General features: G+C 40.5%; 1 protein-coding gene across 1 annotated transcript in view; it reads left to right on the top strand.

Annotated features, from left to right (window-relative positions):
- The first annotated feature begins 1,842 nt into the window (after window positions 1-1,842).
- The window catches only part of LOC124774876, a 76,738-nt gene continuing 55,180 nt past the window's right edge, over window positions 1,843-23,400 (top strand). The window contains exons 1-2 of the mRNA XM_047249524.1: window positions 1,843-2,071; window positions 18,377-18,494. Of these exons, the coding sequence (XP_047105480.1) occupies window positions 1,871-2,071; window positions 18,377-18,494 (319 nt within the window). The 5' untranslated portion in view covers window positions 1,843-1,870. The remainder of the gene's footprint in view (window positions 2,072-18,376; window positions 18,495-23,400) is intronic.

The raw sequence follows: 23,400 nt of genomic DNA on the forward strand, positions 1-23,400 counted from the left end.
CGAGCCCTAATCTCTCTTACCTTATCTTTGTGGTCTTTCGGCGAAATATAAGTTGGCGGCAGTAAATTGTATTGCAGCCAGCCTCAAATGCTGGTTCTCTAAATTTCCTCAGTAGCGATTCACGAAAAGAACGCCTCCTTTCCTGTAGAGACTCCTACCCGAATTCCTGAAGCATTTCCGTAACACTCGCGTGATGATCAAACCTACCAGTAACTTATCTAGCAGGCCGCCTCTGAATTGCTTCTATGTCCTCCCTCAATCCGACCTGATAGGGATCCCAAACGCTCGAGCGGTACTCAAGAACAGGTCGTATTAGTGTTTTATAAGCGGTCTCCTTTACAGATGAACCACATCTTCCCAAAATTCTACCAATGAACCGAAAACGACTATCGGCCTTCCCCACAACTGCCATTACATGCTTGTCCCACTCCATATCGCTCTGCAATGTTACGCCCAAATATTTAATCGACGTGACTGTGTTAAGCGCTACACTACTAATGGAGTAGTCAAACATTACGGGATTATTTTTCCTATTCATCTGCATTAATTTAAAAATATGGTTCAAATGGCTCTGAGCACTATGGGACTTAACATCTGAGGTCACCAGTCCCCTAGAACTTAGAACTACTTAAACCTAACTAACCTAAGGACATCACACACATCCATGCCCGAGTCAGGATTCGACCTGCGACCGTAGCGGTCGCGCGGTTCAAGACTGCAGTGCCTATAACCGCTCGACCACCACGGCCGGCCTGCATTAATTTACATTTATCTATATTTAGCTATACTTGCTATTATATTCATTACGGTACTTCATAAAGAATCAGAGTTATTGGAATACCTAATAGTGTATTTCTCGTAATAAAACTGAAGGTGCCACCATTTTCTGTCCACGTAAGCGGAGAGCATTAGGTAATGCATTCCATTTACATTAATGATACTGCGTTGGTTTAACGCTTTCAACAAAATTCAACCATGGAAAAATTTTCATCATGTTACAAATCATCGATGTTGTTAGTTAATGCACAAGGAACACTGTTCACTCGGCTTTACGAACTTGTCGCATCAAAGAAATATACCTCAGATTGAAACATAACACAACTGTTTCCAAACTCACTGGTTCCAGTACCAGATTTGTGCTCTGCATAGTGCTTATTCGAGCGAATTGACTGAAATGTTTGAGAAAGAGCGTGTTCCCCTCGGGACATGGCAACTATAACTTGCTCCTTCGCGAACTCCTGCCGAAGAATCAATCATACGTGTGCCTTTGGCAGCATGTTAGACATCTACCAGTTATTAAAATATAGGCTACTTATCTGTTTAGCGCCGGCCGATGTGGCCATGCGGTTAAAGGCGCTTCAGTCTGGAACCGCGTGACCGCTACGGTCGCAGGTTCGAATCCTGCCTCGGGCATGGATGTGTGTGATGTCCTTAGGTTAGTTAGGTTTAATTAGTTCTAAGTTCTAGGCGACTGATGACCTCAGAAGTTAAGTCGCATAGTGCTCAGAGCCATTTGACCCATTATCTGTTTAGCCGGCGAAGCAAAATACTTGATTGTCAAGCATCACATGTGACGTGGCCAGCCTGCATTTTAAGGAGCTTCGTTTGGCAAATTAATTTATTTGCAGTTGTCTGTATTTGTGGTTGCTAGTATACTTTCTAGGCATCCAGCACCTACCTGCGTTTACAAAAATTATGTACATTCTCTATGGACACAAACACAGCTGCGTGCACAAATGTGACTTAATTACGCCTGCGTGGTAGACAAGCAAGTAAATGCGTAACATCCTTTTTCCGGGTCTGCAAATACGTATTGTGTGTCGGCCTACATAAAGGCTGGAGGTCGAGGAAGCTGGTGCAAGACTCCAACATGACGAGCGTGACATTGGTTGTCCTCGCCGCGGCAGTGGCCAGCTCTGCCGCATTCGACATTTTGCCGAAGGAGCTGGGCAGTTTCCACTTGGGACACGCCGCGTTCCTAGAGGTCTTCGCCACTGAGCAGTCTACTGAGACTGTCGCAGACCAGTACACGCTCTATATCTCTATCTTCAACCCTGCTACGCTGCTGCAGGCAAGATTTATGACATAACTCTTGATATATAAGTTCTATCTTACACTACAGGGTGGTCCATTGGTCGTGACCGGCCCAAATATCTCACGAAATAAGCGTCAAACGACAAAACTACAAAGAACGAAACTTGTCTAGCTTGAAGGCGCTGCCATAGGTCAAACGGATATCAACTGCGTTTGGCGCTGTAATAGTCACAAACATATGGTTCACAATTTTAGACGAACAGTTGGTAACAGGTAGGTTTTTTAAATTAAAATACAGAACGTAGGTACGTTTGAACATTTTATTTCGGTTGTTCCAATGTGATACATGTACCTTTGTGAACTTATCATTTCTGAGAACTCATGTTGTTACAGCGTGATTACCTGGAAATACCACATTAATGCAATAAATGCTCAAAATTATGTCCGTCAACCTCAATGCATGTGCAATACGTGTAACGACATTCCTCTCAACAGCGAGTAGTTCGCCTTCCGTAATGTTCGCACATGCATTGACGCATGTTGTCAGGCGTTGTCGGTGGATCACAATAGCAAATACCCTTCAACTTTCCCCAAAGAAAGAAATCCGGGGACGTCAGATCCGGTGAACGTGCGGGCTATGGTATGGTGCTTCGACGACCAATTCACCTGTCATTAAATATTCTATTCGATAACACTTCAACCGCACGTGAGCTATGTGCCGTACATCCATCATGTTGGAAGTACATCGCCATTCTGTCATGCAGTGAAACATCTTGTAGTAGCATCGGTGGAACATTACGTAGGAAATCAGCATACATTGCACCATTTAGATTGCCATCGATAAAATGGGGACCAATTATCCTTTCTCCCATAATGCCGCACTATACATTAACTCGCCAAGGTCGCTGATGTTCCACTTGTCGCAGCCAAGGTGTATTTTCCGTTGCCCAATAGTGCATATTATGCCGGTTTACGTGAATGACGCTTCGTCGCTAAACCGAACGCGTGCAAAAAATCTGTCATCGTCCCGTAATTTCTCTTGTGCCCAGTGGCAGAACTGTACACGACGTTCAAAGTCGTCGCCATGCAATTCCTGGTGCATAGAAATATGGTACGGGTGCAATCGATGTTGATGTAGCATTCTCAACACCGACGTTTTTGAGATTCCCGATTCTCGCGCAATTTGTCTGCTACTGATGTGCAGATTAGCCGCGACAGCAGCTGAAACACCTACTTGGACATCATCATTTGTTGCAGGTCGTGGTTGACGTTTCACATGTGGCTGACCACTTCCTGTTTCCTTAAATAACGTAACTATCCGGCGAACGGTCCGGACACTTGGATCATGTCGTCCACGATACCGACCAGCAAACATAGCACACGCACGTTGGGCATTTTGATCACAATAGCCATACATCAACACGATATAGACCTTTTCCGCAATTGGTAAACGGTCCATGTTAACACGAGTAATGTATCAAGAAGCAAATACCGTCCGCACTGGCGGAATGTTACGTGATACCACGTACTTATACGTTTGTGATTATTACAGCGCCATCTATCACAAAGCCAAAAAAGTGGTCCAACTAAAACATTCATATTTATTTACGTACTACGCGAATATGTATTAAAAACTGGGGGGTTCCTATTAAAAAAAAACGCAGTTGATATCCGTTTGACCTATGGCAGCGCCATCTAGCGGGCCAACCATGGCGCTATCTGGTTTCCCCCTTCACACTCGGCGAGTTTCGTTCTTTGTAGTTTTTTCGTTTGATGCCTGTTTCTTGAGATATTTGGCCCGGTCACTATCAATGGACCACCCTGTATACACATTAAATAGACACTAATGACCCATTTTACTAAAGATAAAGGGTTGTGACTGTCACTTCTGCACTGGGATTGTCCAGCATACTACAAGGAGCGTCTGGAAAGATCGGCGAATAATAAAGGAAACAAGAGCTAGAAACAAAATATCTTTACTGCTCTTCCGAGTAATCACCGTTAACCAGAAAACACTTGTGATATCGGTAGTAACGCTGTTGGAAACTGTCAGCAAACGCTGCTAGTGGAATTTCTCGAAGCACCATGACCATGGTCATGCGTTGTTGGATATCCGTATGATTAAAGGAGATGAAACCTGGTGTTACCAGTACGATCCGGAGACCAAGCGACAGTCAGTGGCTTGATGTTCATCGTCTTCCCCGCCTTAACAAAATCCAACATTCAGGCGAGGTTGATCGTCTTTTGGACAGTGAGGGCTTGACCCATCACGAATTTCTGCCCGAGGGAGACGGGGGAAAAAAATTAACACCATGCCATTGACGGTCGCTTGGTCTCCAGATCGTATTGGTAGCATCAGCCCTCATCTCCTGTAATGATGCACCTATCCAACAACGCGTGAGCACAGTACTTCGTGCGACCATGCCATTGACGGTCGCTTGGTCTCCAGATCGTATTGGTAGCATCAGCCCTCATCTCCTGTAATGATGCACCTATCCAACAACGCGTGAGCACAGTACTTCGTGCGACTCCACGGAAAGCGTTTGCTGACAGACGGAGCTCCACCAACAGCAGCAGACAGCATTTAGCTAGTATTCCTTCCGGTTCGAGGTGCTACAGTCTGGAACCGCGCGACCGCTACGATCGCAGGTTTGAATCCTGCCTCGGGCATGGATGTGTATGATGTCCTTAGGTTAGTTAGGTTTAAGTAGTTCTAAGTTCTAGGGGACTGATGACCTCAGAAGTTAAGTCCCATAGTGCTCAGAGCCATTTGAACCAAGTATTCCTTCTCTAGCATAAGCGCAGGAAAAATCCCTTTCTACACAATGACAGGGAAAGACTCTGGGAAGAAATGAAGAAAATAGATGTAGAAGACGCATACATTAATGTAATAAAGACAATGTACAAAGGACACAATTGTAGAATTAGAATATCATTGGGGAACTCTGAATACTTCGAAATAAGACAAGGACTTAAACAAGGAAGTTTTCTATCTCCTGTGCTTTTTAATGTTGTGACGGAGGGAATGAATAGGGCAGTTAAAGATATAGTAAAAGAAAAAGACAAAAAGATGATTTTTGCAGATGACATTGTAATATGGGGCGATAAAGAGGTAGATGTACAGTTACAACTTGATGCGTGGAAGAAAATAATGAAAAGGTATGGATTAAAAATAAATAAAGATAAGAGTGAAGTAATGGTATTTGTAAGAAACAAAGGGATCAACGGAAATATTACTTGAATGGAGAACCCCTCAAAGTGGTAGACAGTTTCACTTATTTAGGGAGTGAAATATCTAGTGATGGAAGAATAACCAACGAAATTAATAGGAGGTTACAGAAGGGAGGCAATTTCTACCAAACAATAAAGCACCTGATTTGGAATAAGGAAGTTTCAGAAAAAGCAAAACTCCTTATGTATAAGAGTTATTACTGCCCGATTATCACCTATAGAGGCAAAGCATGGACAATGACAAAAATGGACTGGGGCAGACTGCAAGCAGGGGAAATGAAATTTCTCAGAGCAGTTAAGGGAAAAACAAGAACAGGCGGAGTAAGGAACGTAGATATCAGAAAGGACTTTAAACAAGAAAGTATGAGAGAAGAAATTGAAAAAAAGAGATTAAGATGGTCTGGGTATGTTAAGAGGTGTGTGAGCAGAGACTCCCCAAAATTATGGAAGAACTGAAGATGGATGGAAAAAGACCTAGAGGGCGCCCAAGAACACGGTAGAAAACAGGAGTGAGAATATCTGTGGAAAGAAGAGGTGTGACCTGGCAGCAAGTGGAGGAAGAAAAGTGGTGGGAGGACCGAACCAACTGGAGAGGACTCGTCAGCACCCAGACCCGGTACTAGCTGGTGCGGGATACGGATATAGATAGATAGATAGACACAATGACAAGAATTGTAGCCAATAACCCCTCTTCTTCTGCATCAATGCGGGAAACTTCACTAATTATCGAACGAAGACTGCCCACCAATGGAGCCTCGGGAATTTTACCCTTAAATCCATCGTCTACAGCACAAGAGCAGGAAAACTCTCTCCTTTATAAGAGAACACGACACTGATGATTTATGGGACTCATAATTAGCTATACAAGGTGTGTGTGAAAAAAATAATGTGACTGACTTTTTAACTACCAAATTTTTTATTTTTTTCAAACAATTTCATTTTTTTTCATTTATTTATTCATCCAGAAATCTTGTGTTATTACACATAGATGTAGGATAAGTTACATTTAACATGCTTTGATACATAAATATACTTATTTTGTAGGTATCAAGTTACATGCATAAGCATAGACATTCTTAAGATATACATTTATATAAATTATATGCTGTACATAGCGAATCATAACTTTTTTGGTATGTTACATATAGTCATCAGATAATGATTACAGAGTAAAACTATTTACATTATGTTATCATAAGTGCAGATGAGCCATAACAAGGAACTGTTATATCTGTGAATAGAGTCAAATAACTCAGTTGAAAGTAATATTTTAACACAGGCAGTAAAATACATTACAAAAATTGTTTTAGATTACTATTCATAAATTCTTCCACTGAATAGAAGCAGTGCTTCTGTAGGATTGACTTTATTTTGGATCTGAATCCTTTCTGGCAAGACCTGACATTTTCAGGTAGCTTCTTGTACAGAAGTACTCCCCTGTGCCTTACATTACTGTGCCATTTATGTCGCTGTTGATCAGCTATAAATATGTCATCGGAATGATGAGTATTATGATAGTGAACATCTCTATTTTTTATAAATATATGGAGATTCTCATGAATAAAACACACTGTTTCATGAATATAGATACAAGGCACTGGCAAAATACTGAGCTCCTTAAAGAGATGTTTAGTGGTGGAAGACAGGGGTACTTGTTTCATTGTCTTAATTATTTGCTTCTGCATAATAAATACATTCTTATGGGAGAAGCCCCAAAAAGGAATGCAGTATGTAATTATTGAGTGTACTAATGCAAAGTAGGCACATTTGAGTGGCTCTTTCTCGCTGTATGGGCGGGCACATTCTCAATCCTGATACCATCTATCACAGACGATACCATTTGTGTCGAGTGGAAATTTATATACACTATTTTATCTTCATTTAGGAGAAGTTTGTTTTTGTTCAACCAGTTTACCAGACCACAATTTGTATCAGCAATTGTGGAGTTGAGTTGATGAGGACAGTGATTTGAAAACAGTATATTGGTGTCGTCAGCAAACATTACCGGTAGACCTCCCTGAATGCTTTGGGGCACATCATTGATGAATATTGGAAATAAAAGGGGACCAAGTGTAGAGCCTTGGAGAATACCTTGTCTTACAACTTGCCCCTCTGATTGGGCATTTTCACCAATTTTTGATGTAATCACTACTTTCTGTACTCTGTCTGAGAGATATGACCTAAACGAGTCATTGCAATTTCCCCTTATCCCATAACGTAGTAGTTTCTCCAAAAGTAATTAATGGTTGACAAGATCAAAAGCTTACAATATTGTGCCCTTCAAAGTGGTTCCCTACAGTAGCTATACACTGGTGGTATAGTTGTTCCCAGTCTTGGTAGCAGCGCTGAAAGGCTTCAAGTGTTAGGGCCTTTAACATGTCTGTCGCATTCTCCTGAATGTTCTCCAAGTCCCGAAATGACTTCGTTTTAAGATATTTTTCAATTTCAGGGAAGGAAAAAAAGTCACAAGTACTCAGATCAGGTGAATTGTGAGGGGACGGGGTTAGAACAACAGGAATGCCTTTTGAGGTCAAAAACTCCGTGTGGAAGTGGCCGTGTGAAATGGGGCCTTGTCATTATGCAGCATCCACTCTGACATAAACCTTTCTCACGGTGAAAGTGTTTAACGGATCACACGCCATCCTTATTGTTATTAAACGTTGGTCTGATCTCACAAGAGTACGCACACGTAGAACGTTTACGTCGGTTTTTGAAGTGAATCCGTCACCGAGGTTCATCTTCAACGTGTCATCGGCCTTCCAAAAATAATTTGTGCCAGCAGAAAACCTGTACTCTTGATCAGGAACGTTCCCCGTGGGCCAGTTTCAACAATTCAAAGGTCACACTCGCGGATTGCCCAAGTTGAACACATATTTTGATTGCATGACGCTGCCCTAAATTCCGTTGTGTGCTTCGTAACACACAACTGTATAACTACACTGATGGCGCTCTCAAGAATCACGTCATGGCCGTACAGAACTGAAACTCGGACTCAGCATCTGGAAGGATTAATACATCAGTCTGCTCAAGTCGAACAACACAGCGGTACCAAATCGCTCGTAGTGTCATCAGTCTCATTACTTTTCTCACACACCTCGATGTACTCATATTTTAATGTTTTATTTTAAATCTGTGTAAGAAGTGCACGTAATGTATAAAAATACAATATGTGTCTGAAAAGTTCGGTGAAATGGTCTCAGAAAGAAATAGAAGCCATTACTGGCCTTCAAAGTAGCCACCTCTAGCTACAGCACACTTCTGACATCGGTTGTCAGACTGTTTGCAACTGACAGCAAGCACTTCTTCTGGAATCGATCGAGGTACAATGGTCACACAAAAATAGTTCAAATGGCTCTGAGCACTATGGGACTTAACTTATGAGGTCATCAGTCCCCTAGAACTTAGAACTATTTAAACCTGACTAACCTAAGGACATCACACACATCCATGCCCCAGGCAGGATTCAAACCTGTGACCATAGCGGTTGCACGGTTCCAGACTGTAGCGCCTAGAACCGCTCGGCCACCCGGCCGGCAATGGCCACACATTAATGGATATGCGCATAATTACAGGAGGTGGGATCTGGTGTTACCATTATAATTCAGAGACCAAGCGATAGTCAATGGCACATTGTTCATACAACGTATCATACATTTCCACCCGAGGGAGACGGGGAAAACGATGAACACCATGCTACTGAATGTTATTGACTGTCAGTTGATCTGTGGATCGTATTGGTAGCACCAGGTCTCATCTATAATGGTGTGAGGTCTCATCTGTTATGAAGCGGATATCAAACAATGCGTGAGCATGGTGCTTCGAGCGATTTCAGAAGAAATGCTTCTTGACAGATTCCAACAACTTCACAGCCAATGCCAGAAGTGTGTTGTAGTTAATGGTGATTAGCAGATTTCTTCGAAGTTCCTTACAGGAATTCTGTTTGTAATTCTTTTTTCTCCTATCTTCTGAGATCATTCACCAAACTTTCCAGACCTTCTTTGTATTTTATCACACTAATTTAAGCACCTTGAACTTCATTATTTCACCATTATTTGGCGAACATAATAGACAGTAGCCAAGACAGTAAACCTACCAGTCACTACTTTCATTTCTTCAGTTCATATAGCAAGGAAAAAGCCCTGTTTGATGAGTAAATAGTTAAATGCCAGCCCATGTTAAGCCCCTTTTCCAATAACATTGTTGCTAACACATTGAGATGCCTATGCAGTAACGTGTCAAGGACGTCGTATTGTGGACGTGAGTGCTGCCTCGATTGGACCCAGTGTCATTCTGGGTTGGTTCTATGATCAGCCTCAATGTGGTTCTCAAGCAGTTTCCCTTTTCTTTTTTGGGTACTGGTGTGACTTGAGCAACTTTCCAGTCTTGATGGGATCTCCAACGTTAGGCGCGTTGTGGGGCCCCTTAGGGACTTGGCTGACAACAAGGGAAGAAAACCAATGTGCACTCCGTTTGCATACCGGGTGGAATCATTCCAGATGTGGAAAGGCTCCTCCCGGATGCCATGAAGAGCACAGGGTGCAGCCAACTGCAGGTGGTTGCTCACGTCGGTACCAATGATGTGTGTCACTTTGGATCAGAAGAGATTCTCTCTGGTTTCGAGCGGCTAACAGAAGTGGTACAGGCTGCCAGTCTTGTTTGCAAGATGAAAGAAGAGCTGACCATTTGCAGCATAGTCGACAGGACCGATTGCAGACCTCTGGTACAGAGCCGAGTGGAGGGTCTGAATCAGAGGCTCAGACGGTTCTGCGACCGTGTAGGGTGCAGATTACTCGACCTGCGCCAAAGGGTGGTTGGGTTTCGGGTTCCGCTGAATAGGTCAGGTGTCCACCATTCGCAGGAGGCGGCTACACGGGTAGCAGGGGCTGTCCGGCGTGGACTGGGCGGTTTTTTAGGTTATAGGGTCTCGGGAAGACACAAGAAGGGCTTCAGTCACAAAGGGTGCAGACTGAACTCAGGAAGAACGTAGATACAGGAACAGAGCTCCAAGTGCTAATTGAAAACACTGATGCTCAAATCGTTATAAGCACTGAAAGCTGGCTAAAAGCCGGATATAAGCTCAGCCGGAATTTTTGCGAAGAACCTAACGGTGTTACGAAAGGATAGGCTTAACCCGGTTGGTGGTGGCGTGTTTGTTGCTGTCAGAAGTAGTTTATCTTGTCGCGAAATTGAAGTAGATACTTCCTGTGAGTTGGTGTGGGCAGAGGTCATTGTTGGCAACCGGAATAAAATAATAATTGGATCCTTTTACCGACCTTCCAATTCAGATGATATAATTGCTGAAAGGTTCAAAGAAAACTTGAGTTTGATTTCAAACACGTACGCGACTCATACGATAATAGTCGGTGGTGACTTTAATTTACCCTCGATATGCTGGCGAAAATCAATTAATTCCGGAGGTACGCATAAAATATCATCCGAAATTGTGCTAAACGCATTCTCTGATAGTTATTTCGAGCAGTTAGTTCATGAGCCCACGCTCACGGTTGTGAAAACACACTTGACCTCTTAGCAACAAATAATGCTGAGTTAATAACGAGCGTCAAAACCGTTACAGGGATTAGTGAACACAGGGTTGTCGTAGCAAGACTGAATATTGTAATCCCCAAATCCTCCAAAAATGAGCGAAAAATATACCTAATCAGAAAAAATTCACTTGACGCCTTCCTGAGAGACAATCTCCTCTCATTCCAAATTAATAATATAAGTGTAGACCAGATGTGGCTTGAACTCAAAGAAATAGTACCGGCAGCAATTGAGAGATTTATACCAAATAAATTAACAAGTGACGGAGCTGATCCTCCTTGGTACACAAAACGGGCTAGAACACTGTTGCAGAAACAACGATACAAACTTGCCAAATTTAAACAGACGCAAAATCCACAAGACTGGCGATCTTTTACAGAAGCTCGAAATTTAGAATGGACTTCAATACGGGATGCTTATAACAGTTTCCACAACGAAACTTTGTCTCGAGACCTGGCAGAAAATCCAAAGAGATGCTGGTCGTATGTGAAGTATGTTAGCGCCAAGAAAGAATCAATGCCTTCTCTGCGCGATAGCAATGGAGATATAGTCGAAGACAGTGCTGCCAAAGTAGAGTTACTAAGCACAGCCTCCCGAAATGCCTTCACAAAAGAAGACGAAATAAATATTTCAGAATTCGAATCGAGAACAGCTGCCAACATGAGTAACGTAGAAGTAAATATCCTCGGAGTAGTGAAGCAACTTATATCACTTAATAAAAGCAAGTCTTTTGGTCCAGACTGTATACCAATTAGGTTCCTTTCGGAGAATGGTGATGCATTAACTCCATACTTAAAAATCATATACAACCATTCGCTCGACGAAAGATTCGTACCCAAAGACTGGAAAGTTGCACAGGTCACACCAATATTCAAGAAAGGTAGTAGGAGTAATCCACTAAATTACAGCCCCATATCGTTAACGGCGATATGCAGCAGGGTTTTGGAACATATATTGTGTTCAAACATTATGAATTACCTCGAAGAAAATGGTCTATTGACACACAGTCAATATGGGCGTAGAAAACATCGTTCCTGTGAAACACAACTCTCTCTTTCTTTACATGAAGTGTTGAGTGCTATTGACAAGGGATTTCAGATCGATTCCGTATTTCTGGATTTCCAGAAGGCTTTCAACACTGTACCACACAAGCGGCTTGTAGTGAAATTGCGTGCTTATGGAATATCGTTTCAGTTATGCAACTGGATTTGTGATTTCCTGTCAGAGAGGTCACAGTTCGTAGTAACTGACGGAAAGTCATCGAGTGAAACAGAAGTGATTTCTGGCGTTCCCCAAGGTAGTATTATAGGCCCTTAGCTGTTCCTTATCTATGTAAACGATTTGGGGGAGAATCTGAGCAGCCGTCGTAGGTTGTTTGCAGATGACGCTGTCGTTTATTATCTAGTAAAGTCATCAGAAGATCAAAACAAATTGTAAAACGATTTAGAAACGATATCTGAATGGTGCGAAAATTGGCAGTTGACCATAAATAACGAAAAGTGTGAGGTCATCCACATGAGTGCTAAAAGGAATTCGTTTAACTTCAGTTACACGATAAATCAGTCTAATCTAAAAGCCGTAAATTCAACTAAATACCTAGCCATTACAATTACAAACAACTTCAATTGGCAGGAACACACAGGAAAGGTTGTGGGGAAGGCTAACCAAAAACTGTCTTTTAGTGGCAGGACACTTAGAAAATGTAACAACAGAGCTACTAAGGAGATTGCCTACACTATGCTTGTCCGTCCTCTTTTAGAATACTGCTGCGCAGTGTGGGATCCTTATCAGATAGGACTGACGGAGTACATCGAAAAAGTTCAAAGAAGGGCAGCACGTTTTGTACTACCACGAAATATGGGAAAGAGTGTCACAGAACTGATACAAGATTTGGGCTGGACATCACTAAAAGAAGCGTTTTTCATTGCTACGGAATCTTGTCATGAAATTCCAATTACTAACTTTCTCCTCCTGCGAAAATATTTTGTTGACACCGACTTACATACGGAGGAACGATCAGAAAGATAAAATAAGGGAAATCAGATCTCGTACGGAAAGATATAGTTGCTTGTTCTTTCCGCTTGCTATACGAGATTGGAATAGTAGAGAATTGTGAAGGTGGTTCGATGACCCCTCTGCCAGGCACTTAAATGTGATTTGCAGAGTATCCGTCTAGATGTAGATGTAGATGTCCTTAGAAACGGATCTTCCGACGAGCGAGTGGTTGTATATGGTTGCTAAATATGCAGCCATTGCATGAGCATGCTATGAAAGGAACCTGATTGATATACAACCTGAACCAAAGGGCTGCCTTTTTTAAGTGACTTAAGCTGCTTCCCCTACAGCGAGGATATCTAATTCTCAGTTACGCATGTTACCAGTTGTTCTTGTTTCGAATTCTGGAATATTTGCTTCATCGTCTTTGTTGAAGGAATTTCGTAAAACCGTGTTTAGTTACTCTGCTGCAGTGGCACTGTCATCAGTAACATCGCCATTGTTATCTCGCAGTGAAGGTATTGACTGCGCCTTGCTGCTGGTGAACTTCACATACTACCAGAATCTCTTCAGGTTCTTTGCCAGATTTAGAGACGGAGTTTCATTGTGGAAAGGAATTTCGTAAAACCGTGTTTAGTTACTCTGCTTTAGTGGCACTGTCATCAGTAACATCGCCATTGTTATCTCGCAGTGAAGGCATTGACTGCGTCTCGCTGTTGGTGCACTTTACATATTGCCAGGATCGCTTCGGGCTCTTTGTCAGATTTAGAGACGGAGGTTCATTGAGGAAAAGATTTTCGTAAAAACGTGTTTAGTTACTCTGCTTTAATGGCACTGTCATTAGTAACATTGCCATTGTTATCTCGCAGTGAAGGCATTGACTGCGTCTTGCTGTTGGTGAACTTTACATATTGCCAGGATCTCTTCGGGCTCTTTGTCAGATTTAGAGACGGAGTTTCATAGAGGAAAAGATTTTCGTAAAAACGTGTTTAGTTACTCTGCTTTAATGGCACTGTCATTAGAAACATCGCCATTGTTATCTCGCAGTGAAGGCATTGACTGCGTCTTGCTGTTGGTGAACTTTACATATTGCCAGGGTCTCTTCGGGCTCTTTGTCAGATTTAGAGACGGAGTTTCATTGAGGAAAAGATTTTCGTAAAAACGTGTTTAGTTACTCTGCTTTAGTGGCACTGTAATTAGTAACGTCGCCATTGTTATCTCGCAGTGAAGGCATTGACTGCGTCTTGCTGTTGGTGAACTTTACATATTGCCAGGATCTCTTCGGGCGCTTTGTCAGATTTAGAGACGGAGTTTCATTGAGGAAAAGATTTTCGTAAAAACGTGTTTAGTTACTCTGCTTTAATGGCACTGTCATCAGTAACATCGCCATTGTTATCCCACAGTGGTTGGATTTAAAGACAGAATAATATATCAGAAGTCCTAAAATAGTCAAAAGTTCATCCAAATCCAGGTTCTGAAGTTCAGCTTTGCTTTTGTCATAGTACTTCTGCCTGATCCAATCTATTTTAGCATTTGTCCATAGTAGGATGTGATCGAGAACTTCATAAAAATAGAGATGCCATAATGGAAATGGTTCTTTTGGATCTCCTGTAGTCAACTTAGTGGATGGAAATTTCATGATGATGTTATGGCAGGAGTTCTAACAGCTCGGATCGGAGGTGCTTTGGCCCATTTGTACTGATTCTTACCATAGAAGCAATTGTTTCTCCCTTGCTCATCACATGGATCACTACTTTCACTACAGTAATTTTCTGTTGCACTTTGTTCTGACAAGGTGTCATGCTTACTCACAATGGGAACAGTTTCTTCAGGGTTATCGCCTCAGTCACTATCGTCTGCTTCCTCCAACCATCTGCTCACAGTTTCCTCAAAGTTTCGGTCTGAAGTGTTCACACAGTGTCTGCTACTTGCATCAGATCCTTTACCTGTAGAATTACTAGGTTTCGGCATATTTCAAAAGCTGTGAAATGTTAAATATCGAGATTATATAAGGAAAGTACTTGTAGAAAAAATTACACAAACAACGTAGGGCGGTGAAAATGACCGCGACGATTTTCAAAAGGACTTCACTCACATTACAGAAGCTCTGGAATATCACCACATGGCGTTGCCAATCCACTCGCAACTAAACTCGAAGCTAACGAGCCGATGGCCGCAATAATGGGTCGGGAACTGGCTACATCGCAATTGACGAAAGCGCGCGGTCAAATAGACCGCACCATGCTAGTTACAGGTTAAGCAGAGACACAGGAAAAGTACAGTTATTAGACTTATTTGTAGTGAATGAAGAATGTGAACTGGCGCTGATTATAAAGTATTCATTAAGAGTATTGCATCTGTTGGGTTTGAGGTTTGTCCTTTGCCTATACTGAGCTCACTTTTTGTCAAGTTCCAAGCTGCTTGACAACTGCTTTTTGTGCCTGTGATAACAGCCATCATCGATTTTGCATTTAACTGGCTTTATTTCATACCTCTACAAATTTCTTGATAGTCATATACTGTTGTGTGGCATACTCACTTTTACCACCCTTATTTTTGTTCATATGTAGCAATATCCTCATTTCCTAGAGCTTTGGAGTTTATTAGTTACTAGAGTGCTGGTGTATTTGTCTACTGCTAGGGATACGTATTTTTTGTTATTAGTGGATAATGCCCATCTATTGCATTTTTAATTATAGATTAAAACAAAGAGAAACAATCATCAGTGTTATCTTATGTGGCAGTATATTTGGCCAATCTGCCACCTTCAGTTCATGTTTCAATGGCTCCATATTGCCCTCATTTAACATTCTGTATGTGACTAACTGTTTATTTCCCTCAGGGTTCACAATGCCTGTTCTGAGGCATATCCAGTCACGATCAAATAACTTTAGCGTAATCATACAGTACATTAGTTGATCTCTATTTACATTCTAATAACATTTTCAAGGCATGCGTATAATCTAGTAGGCTTTTCATTTACATAGTAACAGTTTAGTGCTTTTAGACAGTTAATCTTGTGATTTACATTTGTTTTGCTTTCACATATGTCTATGTTAAAGTCTCCTGCAATACAGAATTTGTGATTTTTGTGTTTAATGAACAACTTGATCAATGCATTTAGCTCATCTATAAGAACTTCCTTATCAGACGCTGTTGTATGGTACACAGAAGCAGTGATAAGTTTTGTAAGTGCAGTATTACAGTATTACAGCTTCAAGTGCACTTTCAGTGGAGCACTTGCTTAGGTCTGTCACTGAATTCTGCAAATTTAGATTTTCTTCTGCATAAATTGCCACTCCACACCATGTGCAGTATTAGTTCTACAATCATTGTGGATAATATGTAGCTGTATGGTACATATAAGAGTAGTACTGGACCCTCTTGTATTTTTCAATATCACATGGCTGTAAACATTGGCTTCCTGGTAAATATTTTTATCACACATTTTATTTGACTTTCACATTCATGGGGTTTGGCAGCTCACAACCAAACTGCCACATTTCAACCTATCCTAGACCTTGGGTTGTGCTGTGGATCAGTCTGTTATAACAACCAAGATTTCAGGTCTGGCTGAAAGTACACGATAATAGAAGCACAAATGTCCCAGTAAACAGGGGTCCGCAAACGAGCCGCTTGCGATATCACGACTATATGGTTCCACGCCGCCACTGACGGCATTGTTTGTAACATTGTCCGGTTTGCCCCTTGCGCATTTGAGGCCATCCTATGTTCGCTGTTTACACAACGGAACATTGCTCAGAGGTGGAGTTGGAATCACACCATACACACAGACTGCACAGGACAGATACAGTACACAGTCTCAAAAGGTATCAGTCACATCTGAGGAGTGCCACGTGTGCTGTGTTGTAGTTACAGTGGAACCGTACAGTAACGAAGGGTATGTGGACATGCATTTCATGTATGGTAGGGCTAATGACAATGCACGGGAGTCTGCATGCTTGTACCAAGAAACATATCCTGATCAAAGACACCCAGAAAGTCATACATTTACACGGGGTCCATCGGCGCCTGAGAGAACACAGGGGTTTTGCACATGGCAGAGCAGGAGGTAGGTCTGTTCGCATTTGGCCTGAGGTTCAGGATATGGTGTTGGAAACAGTACAGTGCTCTCCAGGAACCTTGATGAGAAGAATTGCCACACAAGTGCCTGTACCAAGCAACAGTTGTGAATGGAGAATTTTACATCACAACTTACTGAACCCTTACCACGTCCAACGAGTTCAATGTCTCAACGATGCAGACTTTGTTCCTAGAACGATTTTTTGACAGTGGCTGCAACAGCAGCCTGTAGTCAACCCTCATTTCGCATGTAACATTTTATTTACAGATGAAGCAGGATTCACACGCGATGGTGTGTTTAACTATAATAATTCACATTTGTGGTGTGAAATAAACCCACATCCTGTTCATAAGTCACCACATCAGCAACATTTCTCACTGAATGTGTGGTTAGGAGTATTAGGCGATCAACTCATTGGTCCACACATTCTTCCACCACAACTTAATGGATGGAGGTACCTTAGCTTACAAAATTGCTTGAGGATGTTCCCCTTCAGCAATGTCAGAGTATGTGGTCATGCATGATGGAGCTCTGGCACATTTTGCTGCTGGTGTAAGATGGCATCTAACATGCAGATATGGCCAAAGATGGGTAGGTCAAGGCGGACCTGTACGTTGGCCTCCAAGATCACCTGTTCTAAATCCTTTGGATTTTTGTCTTGGGTCATCTCAAAAGCAAAGTGTACAGCACACTCATTAACATGGTTAAAGAACTGGAACAGAGAGCTGTACTTGCTTGTCAAGAATTCCAGAATGATCCAGGGGTTTTCGAAAGGATTCAAAATTCATTGCAGAGACGAGTACAGTATTGCATCCAGAAGGATGAAAGGAAAACACTTTGAACATCTCCCTTAACAGATACCCTATACGAGAATTGTGAACTAATTGTAATGTACAATGCAATAGTAAAGTCTGAATTTCAAATTAATGTGTACTAGCTAGGACAATGTTTACAATGACGTCAGTGGTGGCGTGGAGCCATACAGTCATGTTCTCTTGCAAGTGGCTCGTTTGTGGACCCATGTTTACTGGGACATTAGTGCTTCTACTTTCTTGTACTTTCAGCCATGTACATTTGTGCCATCCTTTTTGATACACCATGTATATCTACCTTTTGAAATGGCCACCGTTAAATTATTCTATCTAGGATAGATATAAATTAATAAGCTATTTGATTGTGCATAAAGTTCCCTTTAAAACTGTTTATGCAATTTATCTACAATAGTTCCAGTTTTCATATATTTCTGTAAACCAGAGTGCTCATAATTAAACCAAGATTATTCTTTAAATGTCAAGTATTCCCACATGCACCAAATTTAAAGATGTGTAACAACAGTGATGGTCTGATTTTTATTCTTATTATTTTTTTTACTTCTGATGATTTCTAATGTTGGTTAAATCTCAGTATACTTGGATGAATTTGCAGTTCATTTTAATGGACATTTATTTTTATGCTGAACCTAAAAATTTTATGTTTATTTGTTTACAGAAAGATTATATTTACTATATAAAATCTCCTGGAAGTCAGCTTGATAGTGTTGACAGCTGGGTGCCAACAAGGATAGATCAAGAGAACTATTGGCCAAATGATCTCTACTACATGAACAGTGAGTAGATTTTAATAGCATTCACTGTAAGGGATTTGCCCATTTTTCTTTTAAGAACAAAAATATTTAATTCTGTTATGCTTACAGCACATTACGAATAAACTTCACAAATAGATTAAAACTTTTTCCCTCTACTAAATAAGTGATCTGATAAAATACCTGATTTATATATTCAACTTACATACTTATAATTTTGTTTATGCACTGATATGAGAGAAAAAAATCAGCTGTAGTGAGTTAACAGTTATAGTTTTCATCTTAATGAAGCAGTCTGTTTAATGTAGAAACTTAAAGTATTTGTGCAAAATCTGTGTACTTATACATAACAATTTTCTCCTAGATAAATTTAAGTTTCATGGTATTGATGGTATAACCAGCCAATGGATAATGTCACTTCTAACCAAATTATTGCAGAAAGTTGTGCTTAATAATTCAACCAATTCTGGGTATATAATTATGGCTGGGGAGAAGCCTCATGTGGGGTTCCCCAAGACTCAATCTTAGATCCACTGTTGTTCCTCATATATGAAAATGATCTTCCATCTAATATACAACAAGCAGAATTAGTTATTTTTGCAGATGATACTATTATTGTAATCAATCCAAACATATGCACAAAAACGAAATAGTAAACAAAGTTCTTAAAAGTATCATTGACTGGTTTTGTGTGAATGGTCCACCTTCAATTTTAAAAAGACACAACTATTCAGTTCTGCACATCTAGTGGTATTACACCAATTATGGGTGTAACTCATGGCGAGGAAATAAATAATAAATAAGGTGGAAACTTCAAAATTTTGAAATATCCATATTGATTAGAATAGGTTGTCTTTAGCACAACAAGGGATGCACAGTGCTGTAACAAATATTTTTGATCACTTTCCCAGTGATGTGAAATGTCTGACGGACAGAAAAGTAAAATCTGAGAACTCCTTATTTTGTGATGTGAATGTAAAGACTTGAGGGAGAAGTTCGGCTCGGTTACACCAAACAATACTCCCATTTTGCAATAGTTCATTTATTCACCTCTTTACACAAGCAAGGCTTACAAAGAACTGGATGGCAGAACTGCACAAAGATAATGTTTAGCTTAGTTCGAAGACGATACTCAGATCGATACTGGTGTCGACCTCATCGGCGCCACAGACTCATTCTGCATCATTACAATCTATCGAGCAAAATTATGTATGGAACATAAAAACTAAACTGGATGACAAATGAGTGAAAACCAATAGACTGGATGGTTTGTGTCTGGTGAGTAGGGTTTGTAACTGTAGTTTTATGGAGACATCTACAGTGGCAATCAAGTTATTGAGTCATAATTCAAATCAGTGAACTTATACAAATATGAGGATTGCCTTTTTATGTTTTTTACAAATGACCACTATTGAGGTGTGACATTACTATTGTTATTGTCATTTGTTTTTGATAAAACAGTAGAATAGCACAAATGAACTGAATAATTTATTTCCAGTATGAGTTTAAACAAAGACTGCCACGAAAAAATGGAAGTTTTTGTTTAACAACTTTTTATAATTTTTGCACTCACCTTACTCAGTGACAATGCCTCAAATCAATTGATTCAGCTTCAGAGAAGACTATTAATAATTTTACAGGTTTACACTGTGGTAGTGTTTCTGTCAGTGATGAATTTCACGGAATCGACCAGAATCAGTTGTTGTCACAAAAAACACACGTGCTGTGTACTTCATGGTTGAAGTGGATTGGCTTGTGAATTACTGTGAGACAGAGGTATCCCTAGGCTCTGGAATGTGGTTGATGTGTGAATCTTAACTGTGAAACAGATCATGCTCTGTTGCATTACACAGTGTTCGACTGAAACCCACCAGAACTTCATGTCACTTAGTGTAAGGAAATAATGAAAAATGTCAGCACAGGAAATGCAAAGTCTGTATACAAAATTGTGAGAAGAGAAAAAATTGGTATAAATATATTTATATCAGTTGGTTACTAAGCAACATTCCGCTGTTTGGGTGTCCTAAGGTTAACTGAAACCACCGATAGTTATTGATTCACAAAGTACTTCCAAAAAAATGAAGAATTATTTCTTCAGTTAGCAGTACACTGAATATATCGCAACAGTTGCCTTGAAGTATCGAATAACAGTTAATGGTGAACAATTTGTTTGTCACAAGTCTTCAATGACATCATAAAAAAATAAGCAAAAATTTACATCATTCTTCATCATGACAGTGCCAGCTGTCAGACAGCATGTCAGACTTTTTTTATTTCATGAAGAATATATCAGTTTAATATCTCATCTGACTGATGGACTGTTGACTTCTTTGGGTTTCCTTAAGTCAATCAAAAATGCATGGGTAGTGATTTCCATGTCAAGAAGATGTTAGGTCCTTCCAAAATCATGTTTGATGTTACTAAAGTGCGCGTCATTTATGTTGGCGGCCGAGTTTAGGTTCGTTCTGCGCATCTGACGTCACAAAACACAGTCAGCCATTGAACAAAGAACGACGTTGCCACATCTCGACTGCAGTGCAGAGCATGGACGAGTGTCTTCAGTTTTAGAAACGTTCAGTCATAAATAAAGTAATACAACAAAAGCATTGTCTTGATAGCAGACATTCTTTTATTGAAAGTTTGGAAAAAGTATTATTTATACCAATTGCTTCATATTCTATTAATTAATTAAACGAAACAAGCAATAAGACTCCTAATTCAGGCGATAGCAAGGAAAGGTGTTTGTATCACTCTCACGAACCGCTTTTTCGCAATGAAGAACAGTGGTAATTGTTTATTTCCTATTGTACTTCGACAAAACGTGAGTAATTCATAGTCATACCATCAGTGTTTGTCAGTATTTTGCGTGGCGTGTTATAGTCCTCATGGCATCAGGTAGTCAGACGTGGTGCGTTAGCGTAACGGCTAAGGTGTTGGGGTGCTACGCGAAAGGTTATGAGTTCAAACCTTGTGCGGTGCATAATATTTCCATTATTTAAAAACAATATCGAAGTGCCTTACTTCACAGATTATATTCGTTTGAATTGGAATTTCTAGTGCTTTGTCTCTTCATTAACCCCTTCGCTGCTGCAGACACGTGCTCGCCGCATTCCGCTCTGTGCGCGATTTTGTCATCACTGCACTGCTCGCCTGTGCAGACACATGGTGTTCCCACTGCTTTGACACACTTATCATTCGATTTCACAAAAACTATTTGGCCCAAAAATTTGATTTTTACACGTCTTCTTGACTGATATGACTTAATTTTGTTTCGATGTTCAACGTAGTTATTATGCAGCATTAAATGTAGTAAACCACTGCACGAAATTTTGAAGAGTTTGCAGAGGTAGAAGTCCATAGCGTATACTTTCCGTATGGTCGATTTTAGTTGCCACAATGTTGAGAATGAAATGTGGACAACATACCTAAATTTCATATAAAATTTACTGTATAAAAATATCTCATTTAATTTAAGTACGACATAGGTGTCGTATGTAATATTGAGAAATATTCTGTCTTTCACGACTGTAATAAAAGTATTATTTACACCGGACGCGTTTGGCTTTATTTTAAAGCACTTCAATCGAGGAAAGGTATGGCACATACACAATGGTACTCATGTTCTCTTTCTTGTTTTTGTTCCACAGTCGCAGTTTTACCAATGGTACTGAAATATATTCCTCTTCTGCAACTGTAATAAGGGGCTTATTTAGACCAGACGCGTTTCTCTCTTTTGAAGCATCTTCAGTGGACAGTATTTTGTCCCCTCCATTGCCAAGTCACTTTTCGTAGTTTTGTGCTGCGGTAACACAATATTCAACGTTTGTGTTGGCAGATCAGTGTTTTAGCAAATAAATGATGTTTGTGTGTGCCACACACAAAAATTACATTTGACATAGCTCAGAGCACTTCACTGATAGGCGGTATATTCAAGTCCTAATGTTTTTGTAAGTCCACAGTTTTGTTTAATGTATTTTGTCTACTTCCTTTTGATTGATTGAAGTGCTTTAAAATAAAGCCAAACGTGCTCAGTGTACATAAAACTTTTGTTACAGTCGCGAAAGACGGAATATTTCTCAATATTACATACGACACCTATGTGGTACTTAAATGAGCTATTGTTATACAGTGAATTTTATATGAAATCTAGGTATCTTGTCCACATTTCATTCTCAACATTGTTGCAACTAAAATCGACCATACGGAAAGTATACTCTATGGACTTTTACCTCTGCAAACTCTTCAAAATTTCGTGCAATGGTTTACTATACTTAATGCTGCATAATAACTGCGTTGAACATCGAAACAAAATCAAGTCATTTATGGGGGGAAGGTATCAGTCAAGAAGATGTGTAAAAATCTAATTTTTGGGCCAAATAGTTTTTGTGGAATCGATTGATAAGAGTGTCAAAGCAGTCGGAACACGATGGGTCTGCACAGGCGAGCAGTGCAGTGACTAAATCGCGCACAGCGCGGAATGCAGGGAGCACGTCTTTGTAGCAGCGAAAGGGTTAATGCGGCCGTGGTGGCTTTACTTCATGAACTGCGCGCTCCCCCCTAAACGTAAGCTTGCGAACTATGCTATACTATGGCGCTGCTTCTATTGGCGTGTGCGTCGTGTGCAACGGTCAACGCAGCAATCTCCCACGTCTGGGCGGGCATGCATGAGCCGCCAAGATAAAAGAATTGAACTATAGCATCAGAATAGAGAAAAAAATATTCCCAGAATCGGTTGAAACACATGAAAAAATGCGTACATTTTAAGTCAGATATTTTTAGGAACAATAAAACAATTTGTACCAAAAATGTTTTTCTTTAATTATGATGAACCTTCACTTGTCACCAAGTTTGCTGTAGCAAGAACAAACACTATTTATGGAACATAGTACTTTATAGAGCAATACATAAGATACGGTGAAATACAGGTTGT

This window comes from Schistocerca piceifrons, chromosome 2 (assembly GCF_021461385.2).
Source record: "Schistocerca piceifrons isolate TAMUIC-IGC-003096 chromosome 2, iqSchPice1.1, whole genome shotgun sequence".
Classification (NCBI taxonomy): domain Eukaryota; kingdom Metazoa; phylum Arthropoda; class Insecta; order Orthoptera; family Acrididae; genus Schistocerca; species Schistocerca piceifrons.